Raw genomic sequence first — 14,468 nt, 5'->3', positions numbered from 1 at the left:
CCTCAATAAAAGAAAAAAAACTAACCAATTACAAAGGGAAAATGGTAATGATAACAGACACGGTGACTTGATGGCAAGTGATCAAGGTTAACCAGTGGTGGAACAGGTGAACATCAAGTGCCCAAGGATGGAATGCAATGCACATCTGTGTTGTGGTTTCCTGCCAAGCATGTCCTGATTATGAAGGAAGATTGGATGGACCCAGCTCGAGAGTCATCCTAGAGATTTTAAGGCCTGTAATCTTCAAACCTGTTGAGTTCATGAAAGACAGGGAAAGACTGAGGGCCTGTTCCAGACTGAAGGAGACTGAAAGGAACATGACCTCTAAATGATTGGTGATCTGAGACCAAATATGAAAAAGACACATTGTTGGGACTTTTGGCAAAATTATTTCAACTTATTTTGAAAAGGAAAAAGTGAAAATTAAACGCCTGCAAATTTGATAATATTATATACAAGTTCACTTATAATCAAAGACCAGGGAAAAATGCCCCAGAAGACATGCATCTTGTTACAAATGAGGCAATTTTGGGATGATCTTTTAAGCTTCGTATGTATATCCCGATTTTGGCATTTATTTTGTTGTTTTGCAAATATTTGGTACTTGCTTGTTACCCCACAAGACTATACTGGAAGAGGAATTTTTGCTTGATTTATCAAGACCCCAGATTCCATCCTCATCATGACTATCATCCTCACAGCCCTCCTAATCACTCTCACTTATTCAAAGATGATTTTAGCAAGCAGATCCTAGACTGAGCCCCAAGCTCTGCTGGCATACTGGATATCTTCAATGCTCATTAACTAACTCCTAGTTAGTCAGCTAACTCCTTTTCTTTTGGATTCGTGACCTCTTCAGTTCCAATTCATCCACTTACTTCCCATTTTACGTCTCAGACCTTGTCATCACCAGCATCTGCTGCAAAAGCTGTAACTCTATGCCACCATGCTCTCATCTATAAAATAAGGAACCTGGCCAGATATGAATAATCCTCATGTCCCCAGTGACTACCATGTACAGGCACTGTGAGGTAGGTATTATTATTACGCCCAATTTACAGACAATAAAACTAAAAATGTTAAGTCCAAAGACATTTAAAACTAATGACTGATAAATCCAGGATTCAAATCTAGAGTCTCTGGTGCTCTTACCTCTATTATACTGCATTCTTTATAGGATCTATAAAGGAACTTTCCAGCTTAAACCTTCCGACATTCACTGAAAAAGGAATGAGCTAAGGTAGAGAAGAGAGTAACTGTACTTATAAATTATAATGCTGAGTTTGTTAGTGTGAGGTTTCTGACACTGATAATTTCTGTTTTAAAGTGATTTACACATAAACGTTTCTCATTTTAGTCCCAAATTAATTACCAAAGGAAGAAATGCGGAAAGATCCTTAGCAATGGAACAAAAAAATTGAAACACACTCACAAGCTCTCCATAACGTGCAGCTGAAATCATACGTGGAGGAAAATTCCCTGTGCTGCTGAAACATAATCCCCCTGTCTTCATAAATAAATAAGAAAAAAAATTCCATAAAATTCCAGTATATGGAAAGGTATAAGCAATTTAATTTTAAAATATATACTTTATCAATTTGATTAGCCTTACTAAAATGTTAGGGTCTGAACATGCACAGGATCTGCTGATATTGATGAATGTTGGTTCACATCGAACACATCTGTCAATATAACAAAGATAATTTTTAAAATGTTAACGAATTATACTAAACCTAATCGAGAACTTGTCTTCCTAAATGCTGGATTAGAATAGATTCATTCAGCTAAGCTATTACTTGTAATAAAGTGAACAAATTAAAAATATTAACACTGATTTGAATAGTTTTATACCACTCTTTGTATTACAAAGGAAGGTCTAAATAATGAAATTAACCAACAATAGGAGAGTATTCTTTTGAAACCACTTGGAATGTACAGAATAAATAATACTGAATAGCAAAGTTGGTTAAGTCACTCAATTAACAAAAGAGCCAAAGAAATTCATATAAGTGAAACCCAATTCATTTTTATAAGTAGTTATACCAAAAATAGTTTTCTTAAATACTTTGCCACAAAGCAAAAACATAATATAAGCTGAAAAGATACATGTATCGATCCCCTCATCAAATCTACAACCAACACTCTTTAAAGTCTATTCACCATCTTTGTTAATTTGAGGAAAATAGTTTATATTTTTCATTAATGAAGGATATATAGAGAGGGCGGGCACTGGACTAGTGGGGAAACAGATGGGTTTATATGAATATTCATTACTTGCAAGATAGAGCAGGTAGGAGGAGGGGCTGGGGCACGGCACAGAACTCAAACTGGGCTTGGGAAGGTACTGAAGGGGAAGAATTGGGGATCAGCCCAGTAATCAGTATTTGGATGCTACAACCCAGGTCAGGCTGAAAGAAAAGATAATCCAATACTAAGTATCTCCAGAAGAAGCTGCTCAAGTATTTTCTATCTTAAACTTGGGAATCAAAGATAAAACTGTGCTTAGAGGGAAGTCATCATGTAGGCATCTAAAAAAATTGAAGAAGTTGAAATAGGGATAATGTGTTTGAGTCAGAGAGAGGGAGGGGTGTATGTGTGTGGTGTGCACATATGCATGAATAAATGGGCAACAGGAAGTGATAGAGAATAGGGCTATAAATCAGGTTACTTGGGTTACTACAATTACGATTATATTTATTAATATGCTTTTTTATATAACATAATACTATATAAAGCACAGTACCTGGCACACAGTAAGTATGCTGCAAACAGAAGTTACTATTATATACTATACATCATATTATAGATGATGTACAAATTACATAATAACAAACAAAAATAGCTACAGCAGTCCTCCCTTCTCCACGAGGGACACATTCCAAGATGCCCAGTGGACGCCTGAAACCGCAGATAGTACCGAACCCTATACAGTCACGTGCTGCATGACAACATTTCAGTCAACGACAGACTGCATATATGACAGTGGTCCCATAAGATTAGCCTAGGTGTGTAGTAGGCTATATCATTTAGGTTTGTGTAAGTACACTCTATGATGTTCACACAATGACGAAATCGCCTAATGATGCATTACTCAGAATGTATCCCCATCATTAAGTGATGCATGACTGTATATACTATGTTTTTTCCTGTACGCACACACCTATGATAAAGTCTAATTTATAAATTAGGCATAGTAAGAGATTAACAACAATAACTAATAAGAAAATAGAACAATTATAACAATATACAGTAATAAATGTTACCATAGATCTCAGCAACCTCAGCATGTAACTTCTTTTCTTTCCTTATTAAGTCAAGAACTTTCACCTTTTCACTTAAAGGAAGCACTTTACACCTTCTCTTTGGCGTATCCAAATTGCCAGCATCACCGCTCTTGTGCTTTGGGGCCATTATTAAGTACAATAAGGGGTACCTGAACACAAGCACTGCGATACCGTGACAGTAGATCTGAGAACCAAGACAGTTACTAAGTGACTAATGGATAGGCAGTGCATACAGTGTGGATACGCTGGACAAGGGGATGATTCACATCCCAAGCAGATTGAAGCAGAACAGCATGAGATTTCACTTCTCAGAACTGTGCCAATTTAAAACGTGTGAATTGTTTATTTCTGGAATTTTCTTTTTAATATTTTCAGACCGTGGTTGACCGCGGATAACTGAAACAAGGCAAGTGAAACTGCGGATAGGGGGGACTACTGTACCTTTTACTGAGCACTTACTCTGTAGCACTATGCTAGGACCTTTACATATTTATTTCTGAGCTGTGATAACAGCCACGAAGTGGGTGGTATATCCCCATTCCAAAGACAAGCGCTGACTTACTGAGCTGTCCAAGGTAAAACAACTAATAAGAGATGGAGCCAAGATTTGAACTGTATTCTGTCTCATTCTCTGGGGTTCAGCTTCTTTATCTGTTAATGCTACTTCTATCCTTCCTTGGGTTATTGTGACGAGCAAGTGACATGATAGGAAAGTACTTTACAAAGGTATAGATTCTACATAAATACAAGATATTAAAAAAGTCAGCACCCAGCACACTGCTTACCTGTCTCCTACAGCATTTGCTACCGTAAAAGAGTTTTCATTTTCATCACAGAGCTTACAAGTTGCTTGAGACAACAACGTTCCATTAGTATCTCTTTCCACTAAATAATTTAGAAACAAAATTAAGATGTAATCACAGTCAACATACAAGCTTCCATATACTTAGTAAAACCCATTTGTAATTATTATTCTAATAATTCTTGAAATATCTTATTTGCATAAAAGGCATGTCAAGAATCTCCATGATGAAGTATAGAAAAGCGAAGCCTCTTAGCGGTTAAGTGCATGCACTCTGCTACTGGCAGCCCGGGTTCGGATCCCGGGCACGCACCGACCCACCGCTTGTCGGGCCATGCTGAGGCGGCGTCCCACATACAGCAACTAGCAGGATGTGCAACTATGACATACAACTATCTACTGGGGCTTTGGGGAGAAAAAGGGAAAAAAAAAAAAAGGAGGAGGATTGGCAATAGATGTTAGCTCAGGGCCGGTCTTCCTCAGCAAAAAAAAAAGAGGAGGATTGGCACAGATGTTAGCTCAGGGCTGATCTCCCTCACAAAAAGTAAAAATAAAAAAAAAAGAAAAGTGAAGCCTCCCCCATTACCACATAAAAAAATACAGAAACTAATTTTCCAAATCATCATAATAATAAATTAATATTTTTTCCTCCAAAATTTTCTTAGCTCTTATCTGTATGTTCCTGTTATACTGGGTATGAGGAGAAAAGTATTTTCAGAGACTGCTGATAAGTTTCTGCAACTTAGAGGGCTTTTGGTAGTATCTATTAAAATTTTAAATTCACATACCCTACAACACTATGACTTCATTTTTAGATACCTAACCTACAGAAACACTTGTACATGTGTATAAGGATATTTATCAAAGCATTATTTGTTAGAAAACAACCTAAATACTTAAAATAGCAAAATGGTGGTATATCCATGCTGTGAAACTATGGAGCGGATTAAAAAGAATGAGGTAGATCTAACAGGTCATAATGTTAAGTGAAAAAACTGTACTGTAGAACAATATTTTTGGTATGAAACATTTATTAAAATACCACTGATATTTCCTGTGGCCACAATGTATATCTGTATGTTAAAAACAGGAAAAAAAAAGATTCCAGAAGGACACACTCTCACACACACACACCCCCCAAAATGGTAACAATTACTTTGGGGCTGAGGGAGTAAAAAAGAATCAGCATTGGGAAAAATGGTCAAAGATCATTAGTCTCAATGATAATGTTATCCATAATGTTTTATCCATGATGTTTTAAGTTTTTGCAAGGTGGTAAAAATTATTTTAACAAAAGGTGAACAACTTGTTCCTCCTACAGTCATCCCCATTTCAGTAAATGGCAACTCCATTTGACTATTTACTCAGGCCACAGTACTTAGAGTCTCTCTCCTCTTTTCTTCTCATGCTCCACATCAAAAAAATAAAATTAAAACTAAAAAGTAGGGGCCTGACCCATGGCATGGTGGTTAAGTTCACTCGCTCCGCTTTGGTGGCCTGGGGTTCGCTGGTTCAGATCCTGGGTGCAGACCTACGCATTGCTCATCAAGCCATGCTGTGGTGGCGTCCCACATACAAAATAGACGAAGACTGGCACAGATGTTAGCTCAGGGGCAATCTTCCTCAAGCAAGAAGAGGAAGATTGCAACAGATGTTTGCTCAGAGCAAATCTTCCTCAGCAAAACAAATAAATAAATAAAATAAAATAAATCTGCAAATCCTGTCAGCTCTCTCTTCAAAATATACCCAGAAGCTGAACTATTCTCTTACCTCCACAACTATTTCCAGGGCCCAGAGCCGCCATCTATCACCTGGACTTTCGTGACAGCTTCCTAACTGGAGCCCTGGTTCTACCTTCCAGGCAGAAGCTAGAGTGAGCCTTTTAAAAACTAAGTGTGATCATTTCACTCCTCTGCAAACCTCATGGTGGTCTTCCTTCTCATGTGGGGTAGTTTCCAAGGTCACCATCACAGGCTTTTAAACGGCCTTACAGGATCTGCACACCATCACTCCCAACTTCTCAGACCCGCCTGCTTCTGCTTTCCTCCTCCTTTGCTTCAGCCACATTATGGTGCTTGCTGACCCTTGAACAGGCCAAATATGCCCCCATTTTAGGACCTGTGCACTTGCTATCCCCTCTACTAGAATGAGTTCCTCAGACATCTACATGGCTCTGTCCCTCACTTCCTTCAAGTCTTTGCTCAGATGTCACCTTTCCAGAGAGGTGTTCCATGATCGTCTATGTAAAATAACACCCTGCTCTCTTCCTTGCCCTGCCTTATGTGTCTTCATAGCACTTACTACCACCTGACATATACCCAGTCATCTGTTTATTGTCTTTCTCTTGCCACAAGAACGTAAGTTTGATTCACTGCTGTATCCCAGCATCTAGCAGGTGGTGCTCAATAAACTTTTTTTTTAATTAGAATAATTTAAAATTGAGGGATTTCATATAAAAATTTATATTTCTGGCATGTCTTCAAAAACAAGACAATCTAGTTTCATGTGACCCACGTTCTTACATGACAACAGTCTGCTGGAGCTGAACTGGGGCTACCTACTGCCCTTTAGCTTAACTGTCCTTATGCTAAATAAAGTTTTAAAAATTTATTTTAAAATTTATTTTAACTTTTTATCAACAAATATTTATGAATAGATGAATAAGTATGATGACACTTCCATAAATATTTTCAAGGGTATATAGAGACATATAAATACACAAAGCATTCCTGGAAGAATATAAAAGAAACTTAATAGTGGTTACATTTGAAGACTGGGAATGGGAGTGAGGATAAGAGGAAAGGACCTTTGGTTTTTATTTTGTATTTTTCTATACTATTTAAATTTCTAACCATATGCATGCATTATAATTTTAAAAACTAAAATTTTGAAGTTGAAGTTGATAAATACAGATTCATGTATTTTTAAACAGTAGATCTATATGTGCTCTTTTGGATCTATCTCCAAAATACACTACACAGAAACACTCTGAAATATTTGCACATAAGAAAAAAAACTTCACAAGGATAGAGAAGTAACAATTACCTTAGGGTAACTTCTGGAAAATGAAATAGGTGGGGAGTGTAGACTTTCACTTCTCATTTTATAGCCTCAAGAATTATTTGATATTTTTAATCATGTGTACTTACTGTCTTAATAATTTTTAAAAAATTATTTACCTGATAACCCAGGCATTTTCTTCTTCTATCAAAAATGGGAAGAGTTGGGAGAAGCTGTGTAAGAAGAAAGATGTACCCTCTTTCTGTCCACTCTTCCATTCCTCCCCAACCCCTCTTGCAAATCCACAGAAGAAACTGACAGCAAGTGCAAGGTGGCTCTAAGGAGCTCACACCATACAGAATTTTAAATATGTAATAGTAGCCTCTAAAATAGTGAAATATGGGGGCCGGTCCAGTGGCGCAAGCGGTTAAGTGCGCGCGCTCTGCTGCGGTGGCCCAGGGTTCGCACCGACGCACCTCTTGGCAAGCCATGCTGTGGCAGCGTCCCATATAAAGTGGAGGAAGAGGGGCACAGATGTTAGCCCAGGGCCGGTCTTCCACAGCAAAAAAAGAGGAGGATTGGCAGATGTTAGCACAAGGCTGATTTTCCTCACCAAAAAAAAATTAAAAAAAATAAAAATAAAAAAATAAAATGGTGAATATGTTTCCACAGCTGACCCAACCTTAAGGGGTCACTAGGTGTCAGAGCCACTGTTTAGAACCCCTGGAATCGAGCCTTCATTCTCAACAACTCACTGAAACTGCAACTTCAGCACCAGTGATTTCTGACTGCCAAAAGTAACCTCAGTAACTCAGTCCACACTGACTTCTCCACAACATTTGAATCTATGGACCCATCATCGCCTTCACTCCCACTTAGAAATCCCAGAGATATTTGTGACTTTTCCCTTTTCCTCATCCCCATATTCCTCCACTCATCTAGGTCTATTATCATCCTTTTAATGTTTCTAGCATCTACTCCTTTGAGTATATTTGTCTTAACTCTGGTTCAGGTCCTTATATCCTCATGTCTACAGAACAGCCTTAGCCTCTTCAGTTCTCCCTACTTTCGGCCTTCCATTCCTTAAATGTAAACTTCATGAGGGCAGGGACTTTGTTTACTGTATTCTGTTCATTGCTTTATCCCTCGTGCCCCTGGACAATGACCAGCACATAGCAGGAGTTCAATAAATATTTCTTGAATGAACATACACAACAGATGGCTGCCAGATTAATCTTAATCATTCTCCTCTTCAAAACCTTCAAGGAAATACCTATGCCTACAGAACATCCTACCATTCAAGGCCTTCCACAGTCTGGACCAATGCACCTAGCAAACTGTTATCTCATTGTCCCTTCACATTCCATCTGGATGTTTACATTTGTAATAACACCCTTACTCACACTGTTCTTTCTGCCTGGAATGTTCTCCTCTTTCTTCCTACTTTTTGAAATCCCATTAATCCTTCAAGGTCCAGCTATTACACTGCCTCCTCATGGCAATCCTCTCAAACAAGCCTGGTTGAAGTGAGTTCTTCCTCATAGAGCATTTACTGTCTATAGTGCTCATTTGATGATTTAATATATGTGACCCTTGTGAAAATCGTTTATTGCTATCTTGCTCTGCAAACTACTTTTCCATATGCATGTCTTGCCTTCTAACGAAATAAATTGATGACAGGGATTTTTATTCTTTTTAAAAAATTAATTTTTGAAAAGGTAATGCATAAATAAAGTTTAAAAATAAAAGGCACATAAGAATTTAAAGTGAAAATTAAGTCTCTTCCCAACTCCTTTCCCCCAGACACCCAGTTTTCTACCCTGGAGACAATAGTTACCAGTTTCTTATGAATTCTTCCAGAAACTGGCTATGTATAAGCACATATGCATAGATAATCTTTTTTAGAAAGCATAAATGGTAGCATACCAAAAACATAAAACAGAGCTTATGATAAATAGCAAGTACTCAATACACATTTGTAGATGAATGAATAAACTTTTCTATACCTTGCTTTTTTACTTAACATATCTTGATTTCTTTTCATAGCAATACTTATAGAACTGCATTATTTTTCTATAGCCACATCCTATACCATTGTATGGATGTACTATAGTTTATTTGTCCAATATTCTCTTGACAGACTTTTACATTGTTTATAATCTTTTGTCTTGGGAATAATGTTGCAATAAGAAACCACGCATACACTTCTGCAGACATATATTTACCTATACTGGAACAAGAAATTTCTAGACAAGGGCCACTGGGCAATGATCTGCATTTGATAAATATTGTCAAGTTGCTCTCCATAGATATTGCGCCAATTTATTCTTCCCTAATAATATATGAATGACTATTTCCCTGTATCCTGTACCCCTTGCAAACACATTGTCAAAGTTCAAAAAGTTTGATAAAAAAAATCTGGTAGGTTAAAAATAAAATTTACTTTAAAATTAAAATTTTAATATTATTCTAAGGTTGAGCATTTTTTTATGTTTAAATATTTTTTTCTCTGTGAACATTATTCATGATTTTTGGCCATTTTTAAAATTCAGTTATTCATCTTGCTCTTAATTATTTGTAGAAGCTTTACATGTATTGTAGAACTTAGCCCTCTGTCTGTTATATGCATCATAAATTTTCTCTAGTTTGTAGTCTTTTTTCTGATGTTGTTTATATTTTTTTTCTTGTGGTGTTTTTTTATTTTTATGTAGTCAAATTTACCAGTTTTTCCTTCTATAGCTCCTGGGTTTTTTCCCATACTTAGAAAACCTATTCCACACCAAGACTATAAATTTTTCCTTATTTTTTATGAACTTTCATAGATTCATATTTAATATTTAAATATTTGACTGACCTGAAACTTGTTTTTCTTTAAGGAATAAGGTGGAAACCCAACTTTGTATTTTCCCAGTTTCCCCAACACCATTTATTAATCAATCTTTTCTCCATTGATACGAAATGGCACTTTTATCACATACCCACATTCCCATACAGGCTGAATCTATTTTGATTTTCCACTTAAAGCTCCATCCACCAGTATGCGTTACTCATATGCTAGCCACACATTATTATAGTAGCTATAAAGTGTACATAATATCTGAAGCAGCTGTTTCCTCTTTCCTTTTTCAGAATTTTCTTAGGTTTTCACATATTTTTCCAGATAAACTTTAGAATTAGTTTGTGTGGTCCCTAAAACAGACAAACAAAATCTTACCAGAATTTATTAGGGCCCCTTTAAACATAGAGACTGGTATTGGGAGAGCTGACATCTTATAACATTTAATCTCTCCATCCAAGAATGAGGTATGTATTTCATTTATTAAAGCCTACCTTTGTGTCCCACAGTAGCATTCTAAGGTTTCTTCAATTAATTTATCTTGTGCATTTCTTCTAAAGTTTAAGCTTAGGTGTTTTTTTCTTTTTTGTTGTTACTGTAGATGAGATCTTTTCTTCCTTCACATTTTCTAAAGGATTGTTGTTTGGATAGAATTTCTGGATACTAATTTTGTATCCAGGAACCTTTACTGTTTAAAATTTTTAGTGTTTCCCTTGGGTTTTCTAAACATATAATGAAATCATTGGAAATTAATAATGTTTACCTTTTTAATTACTCTACGATCTATCTCTTTCTAACGGCATACTTTACATCTTTATCTGGGTTCTGACATTAATAAAAATGCTTATAATTTTTCCCTATTAAGCATCATGTTGGCTTTTGAGTTGAAACATACATATTTTATCATGTTATGTTAAGGAAGTGTCCATCTAACCCTACATTATTAAGAATCACTTTTCTAATCAGGTAGGGCTTTTTATTCTCTTCCCAATCCCTGCTGCTGTCTTAAACATCATTAAATTTTGGACAACATAAAAAGAAATACTGTTAAGAAATCACCAAGCTATTCCAATTAACGTCCTTATCAAAAACAAACACGAATCAAGATTCACCACTACTATTTCATGAAGAATCTACTTCTTACCTAAAATATGGCCGGTGGGACAGTGGCATTTGCCTTCTGTAGTTAAACCACTAGGGCAGGAAATGCAGTTCCAGCCATCTTGAGTAACACCTTTCTAAATTTAAAAAAAAAAAATTATTTTCTCCTTAACTGATTATATAAGTTCAAAAAGCCACAATAGTGTATAATTTGTAGTTAATATTCAAATAAATCATAAACATATGAGCCACATAAAAATTTCCTGGATAGCCAATTTGTACTTATATTTCCAAATGGAGCTATACATTATGACTATGTACTGACGACTATTAACTCTGGCCAATAATTCTTTCTTCTTCATGATTTTCAGTTCAAATGAGTCCTTACTTTCATAATTAATATTGTCATTGAGTTTTTCCATTTATAAAGATAAAACAACAAAATTCAACAAGATTTTATCAATAGATAGCCAATTAATAGGTTAGTCTTATTTGTTCTAAAATAATTATTCTAATTTTTAAAAATTCAAATACATTAGCTTTTAAAAATTGTTATGATTCAAAATGGGTGAATTTTATGGTATATAAATTATATGTAAATAAAGTTGTTAAAATTAAATTATGAGGATATTTCCTCCCATCCATTAATAGCTTGTATTAATAAAGGTTTTTGATAAAATATGACATCATTCAAAATGGGCTTATTATATTATATTGTTTAGGAAAAACCTGGGGAAAATACAGTAATTATAGTACAAACATGGATGTAACCAAAATTAACGGAGAACAATGGCAATAACAAAACAATGCCACAAATTATTTTAAATTTTGGTTGAAAAGACTGAATATGTTCATAATTAAATTCACTCATCTACTTTTCTTTATAACTGAGTTACTCTAAGAGGAAAAATAGACACAAATTTTCAAAGCTTTTTGGTTTTCTGGATTCCAGATTTTAAAAACCAAAGCAATACATTTCTGTTTTTTCTAAGTTTGCATAAAATTTCACTTATCTCCCAAAATCTATTCAAACAAAAACAAAGTCAGCTTAATAATTGTAAAGTTTGTGGGAAAATATTAGAGTACAGCATCTAGTCATAGTTTAAAAAATAAAGACATTTAATTTACTTTTTACAGTAAAATTATTTAAAAATAAATACTCCATACCATGTTTTCTGGGCACTTTTTACAAATAATATCAGGTCCTCCATTATTAGAGATCATCTGAAATCCTGGTAGACACACACATGAAGTTCCTAAAAAGAAAAGAGCCAACTTTGACCTTGGTAAATAAAAATAAAACTCCAAGATAGGGAAACTTGTAATAATTCTTAAGATCTTGAAAAGCAGCATAGTAGTTAAGAGCAAGACTCTGGAGCCAGTACTGCCTTGGTTCAAATGCAGAAACATACTCCTTGGGTTCTAATCTTGATTCTGCTACTTGGTTGCATAACCTTGAACAAGGTACTCAATTTCTCTGTGCCTGGGCTTCCACTTTGGCAAAATGAGGACAACAGTACCTACCTCACAGGGTTAGGATGAGTATTAGTTATGTATGCATATGTATTAGTGACATGTCAGTATGTAAAGGTCTTAGAATACATCTGGCACACAGTAGGCATTGTGCTTGCTACCATAATAACTAGACTATTAAATTACTGGATTAAACTAATAAACTATTGATTTATTGCTATGGGAAATTTTACCTTTCTATTTCACCCAATCATACACATATATTCAATGAATTCAAATTTACTTTGTCAGAACAAAACCGTATTAGGAAAGTTACCTTGATTAGAGTAAAAATCAGTTTTCCTCTGTTTGGACAGACAGTAAACATTATAAGATAATCACTATTCAACTTGCTGGGTAGGTAAGGACGGCATTTTCTAAGGAGGCATTAAGTGGAAACAGCACCCACAGGAATCTATGTAATAGAACGCACATGATATCTGGGTTCATAATGCTTTCTCATTCATATTTTCTCAGCTGCCGAGCCTGACCTGTCCTATACAATGAATTGCATGAGGATATATCACATTTGAAGATGGCAGAAAGTTAATACCACGGGTGACTAAATCAAGATTAAAAACATCTTAGACTTTAGAATACGGGAAAAGTCTTATTCTGAGCAGTGCAGGGAGGAGAACTAGGATCAAATGATGGACGTACCAAGAAAAAAAAATAAGCTTAATCTAAAGAGACTTTAAGAGCAATTAGAAATATTCAACAATAAAAGGGATAAGTCCTAAGGAAATCTATAATGTTAAGGACACACTATAGAGTGGAAATACAAAGTTGGAGACTGAGAGCAGAGAGACACTTCCAGAGTCCCCCAGTCCTAATTTAGGCGACACAGAAGACATTACAACATCATCTGGGCTTCAATTTCCTAATCTGTAAAATGAGATGACTGGACCTGATCATGGTTAAGGTCTCTTCCAGCTCTCAGTTCCTGGGATTTGAAAAGCAAGATGACGGGCTATTCAAGTTCACACGCGCTAATTTGCATTCCCTTCCCAACCTGTCCTGTCTCCCGCTCCTCTGCACCTCAGGTTACTCCTCCATTTCTTTTCTACCTTCGGGGGGCAGCTTTCCAGGTGCCTCTCTAAAGACCCCTCGGACGAGGAATGGGGGACTGGCGACGGCTCACAGGGTTGCGGGCTCGGGATTCCCCAACCTCATCACCGTGCAAGCTGCAATCCTCAAAGGGAACCCTTCTCTCAGGCGCCGGCGGTTACCTTTCCTGAAACATTCTTCCCGCAGATGAAACGGTGTTCCAGCGACGCCGGGGTCTGGGAGCAGCGCCAGGGCGGCAATGTTACTTTCCAGAGCCCACCCCAAACCGTCTCACCTCGGGAGTCCTGCCTCTGGTTGGCTCCACACGAGACACAGGAGAGCGCGGAGATATCGAAGTACTGGTTGTGGCCGCACGTCTCCGGCTGCCGGAAAGGTAAGGAGAAGGTCTGGGCCTGTGAGAGGCGAGGGAGGACCAACACGAGGAGCGCAGTCACAGCCGCGGGGGAAGAGGTGGACCAAGCCTCCATGGTCGCCGCGGTCCCACCGCCGCCCGTCACCATGGTGCAGACGCCGGCGGCGATCAGCCCCATCAGCCCCTGCGGCGAGTCCGCGGAGCCGATTGGACAACTCCCGGCCTGGGGTTCCGGAAGTATCTGCCTGCACTGCCTGGTTGCTAGGTTACCAAAGCCCGGAAGCTGCCTAGTCCGAGAAAGGATGGGTTGGAGGAAAGCTAACCCTGGATCCTGCAGGCGCGACCGGCTGTTTCAAAAGGTTGTTTCAAACTCTGGGACGCGACCCATTAGCGGGACGTGAAATCAATTTAGGAGGTCAAGAAATAGGATACCACAGCAAAGAAAATATCTGATTGTACCACAAAATTAAGAGTATTGTTTCATTAAACCGTTGAATGATGTTTACCTCAGAA

General features: G+C 37.1%; 1 protein-coding gene across 4 annotated transcripts in view; it reads right to left on the bottom strand.

Moving 5' to 3' along the window:
• The window catches only part of TMEM67 (transmembrane protein 67), a 56,914-nt gene extending 42,811 nt beyond the window's left edge, over positions 1 to 14,103 (bottom strand). For 2 of the 4 annotated variants that reach the window (XR_009223265.1, XM_058564606.1), the window contains exons 1-6: positions 13,878 to 14,103; positions 12,191 to 12,279; positions 11,067 to 11,160; positions 4,070 to 4,169; positions 1,613 to 1,682; positions 1,433 to 1,507 (exon numbers count right to left, since the gene is read on the bottom strand). Coding sequence is in view for 3 of the 4 variants with exons in the window: in XM_058564606.1 (XP_058420589.1) it covers positions 1,433 to 1,507; positions 1,613 to 1,682; positions 4,070 to 4,169; positions 11,067 to 11,160; positions 12,191 to 12,279; positions 13,878 to 14,103 (654 nt within the window). In the remaining variant the exon portion in view is untranslated. The other 2 variants (XM_058564607.1, XM_058564608.1) reach the window with 2 other exon arrangements.
• Positions 14,104 to 14,468: the final 365 nt, after the last annotated feature.

Source organism: Diceros bicornis, chromosome 21, assembly GCF_020826845.1.
Source record: "Diceros bicornis minor isolate mBicDic1 chromosome 21, mDicBic1.mat.cur, whole genome shotgun sequence".
In the NCBI taxonomy this organism is placed as follows: domain Eukaryota; kingdom Metazoa; phylum Chordata; class Mammalia; order Perissodactyla; family Rhinocerotidae; genus Diceros; species Diceros bicornis.
This window is presented reverse-complemented; position numbering and strand designations above follow the sequence as displayed.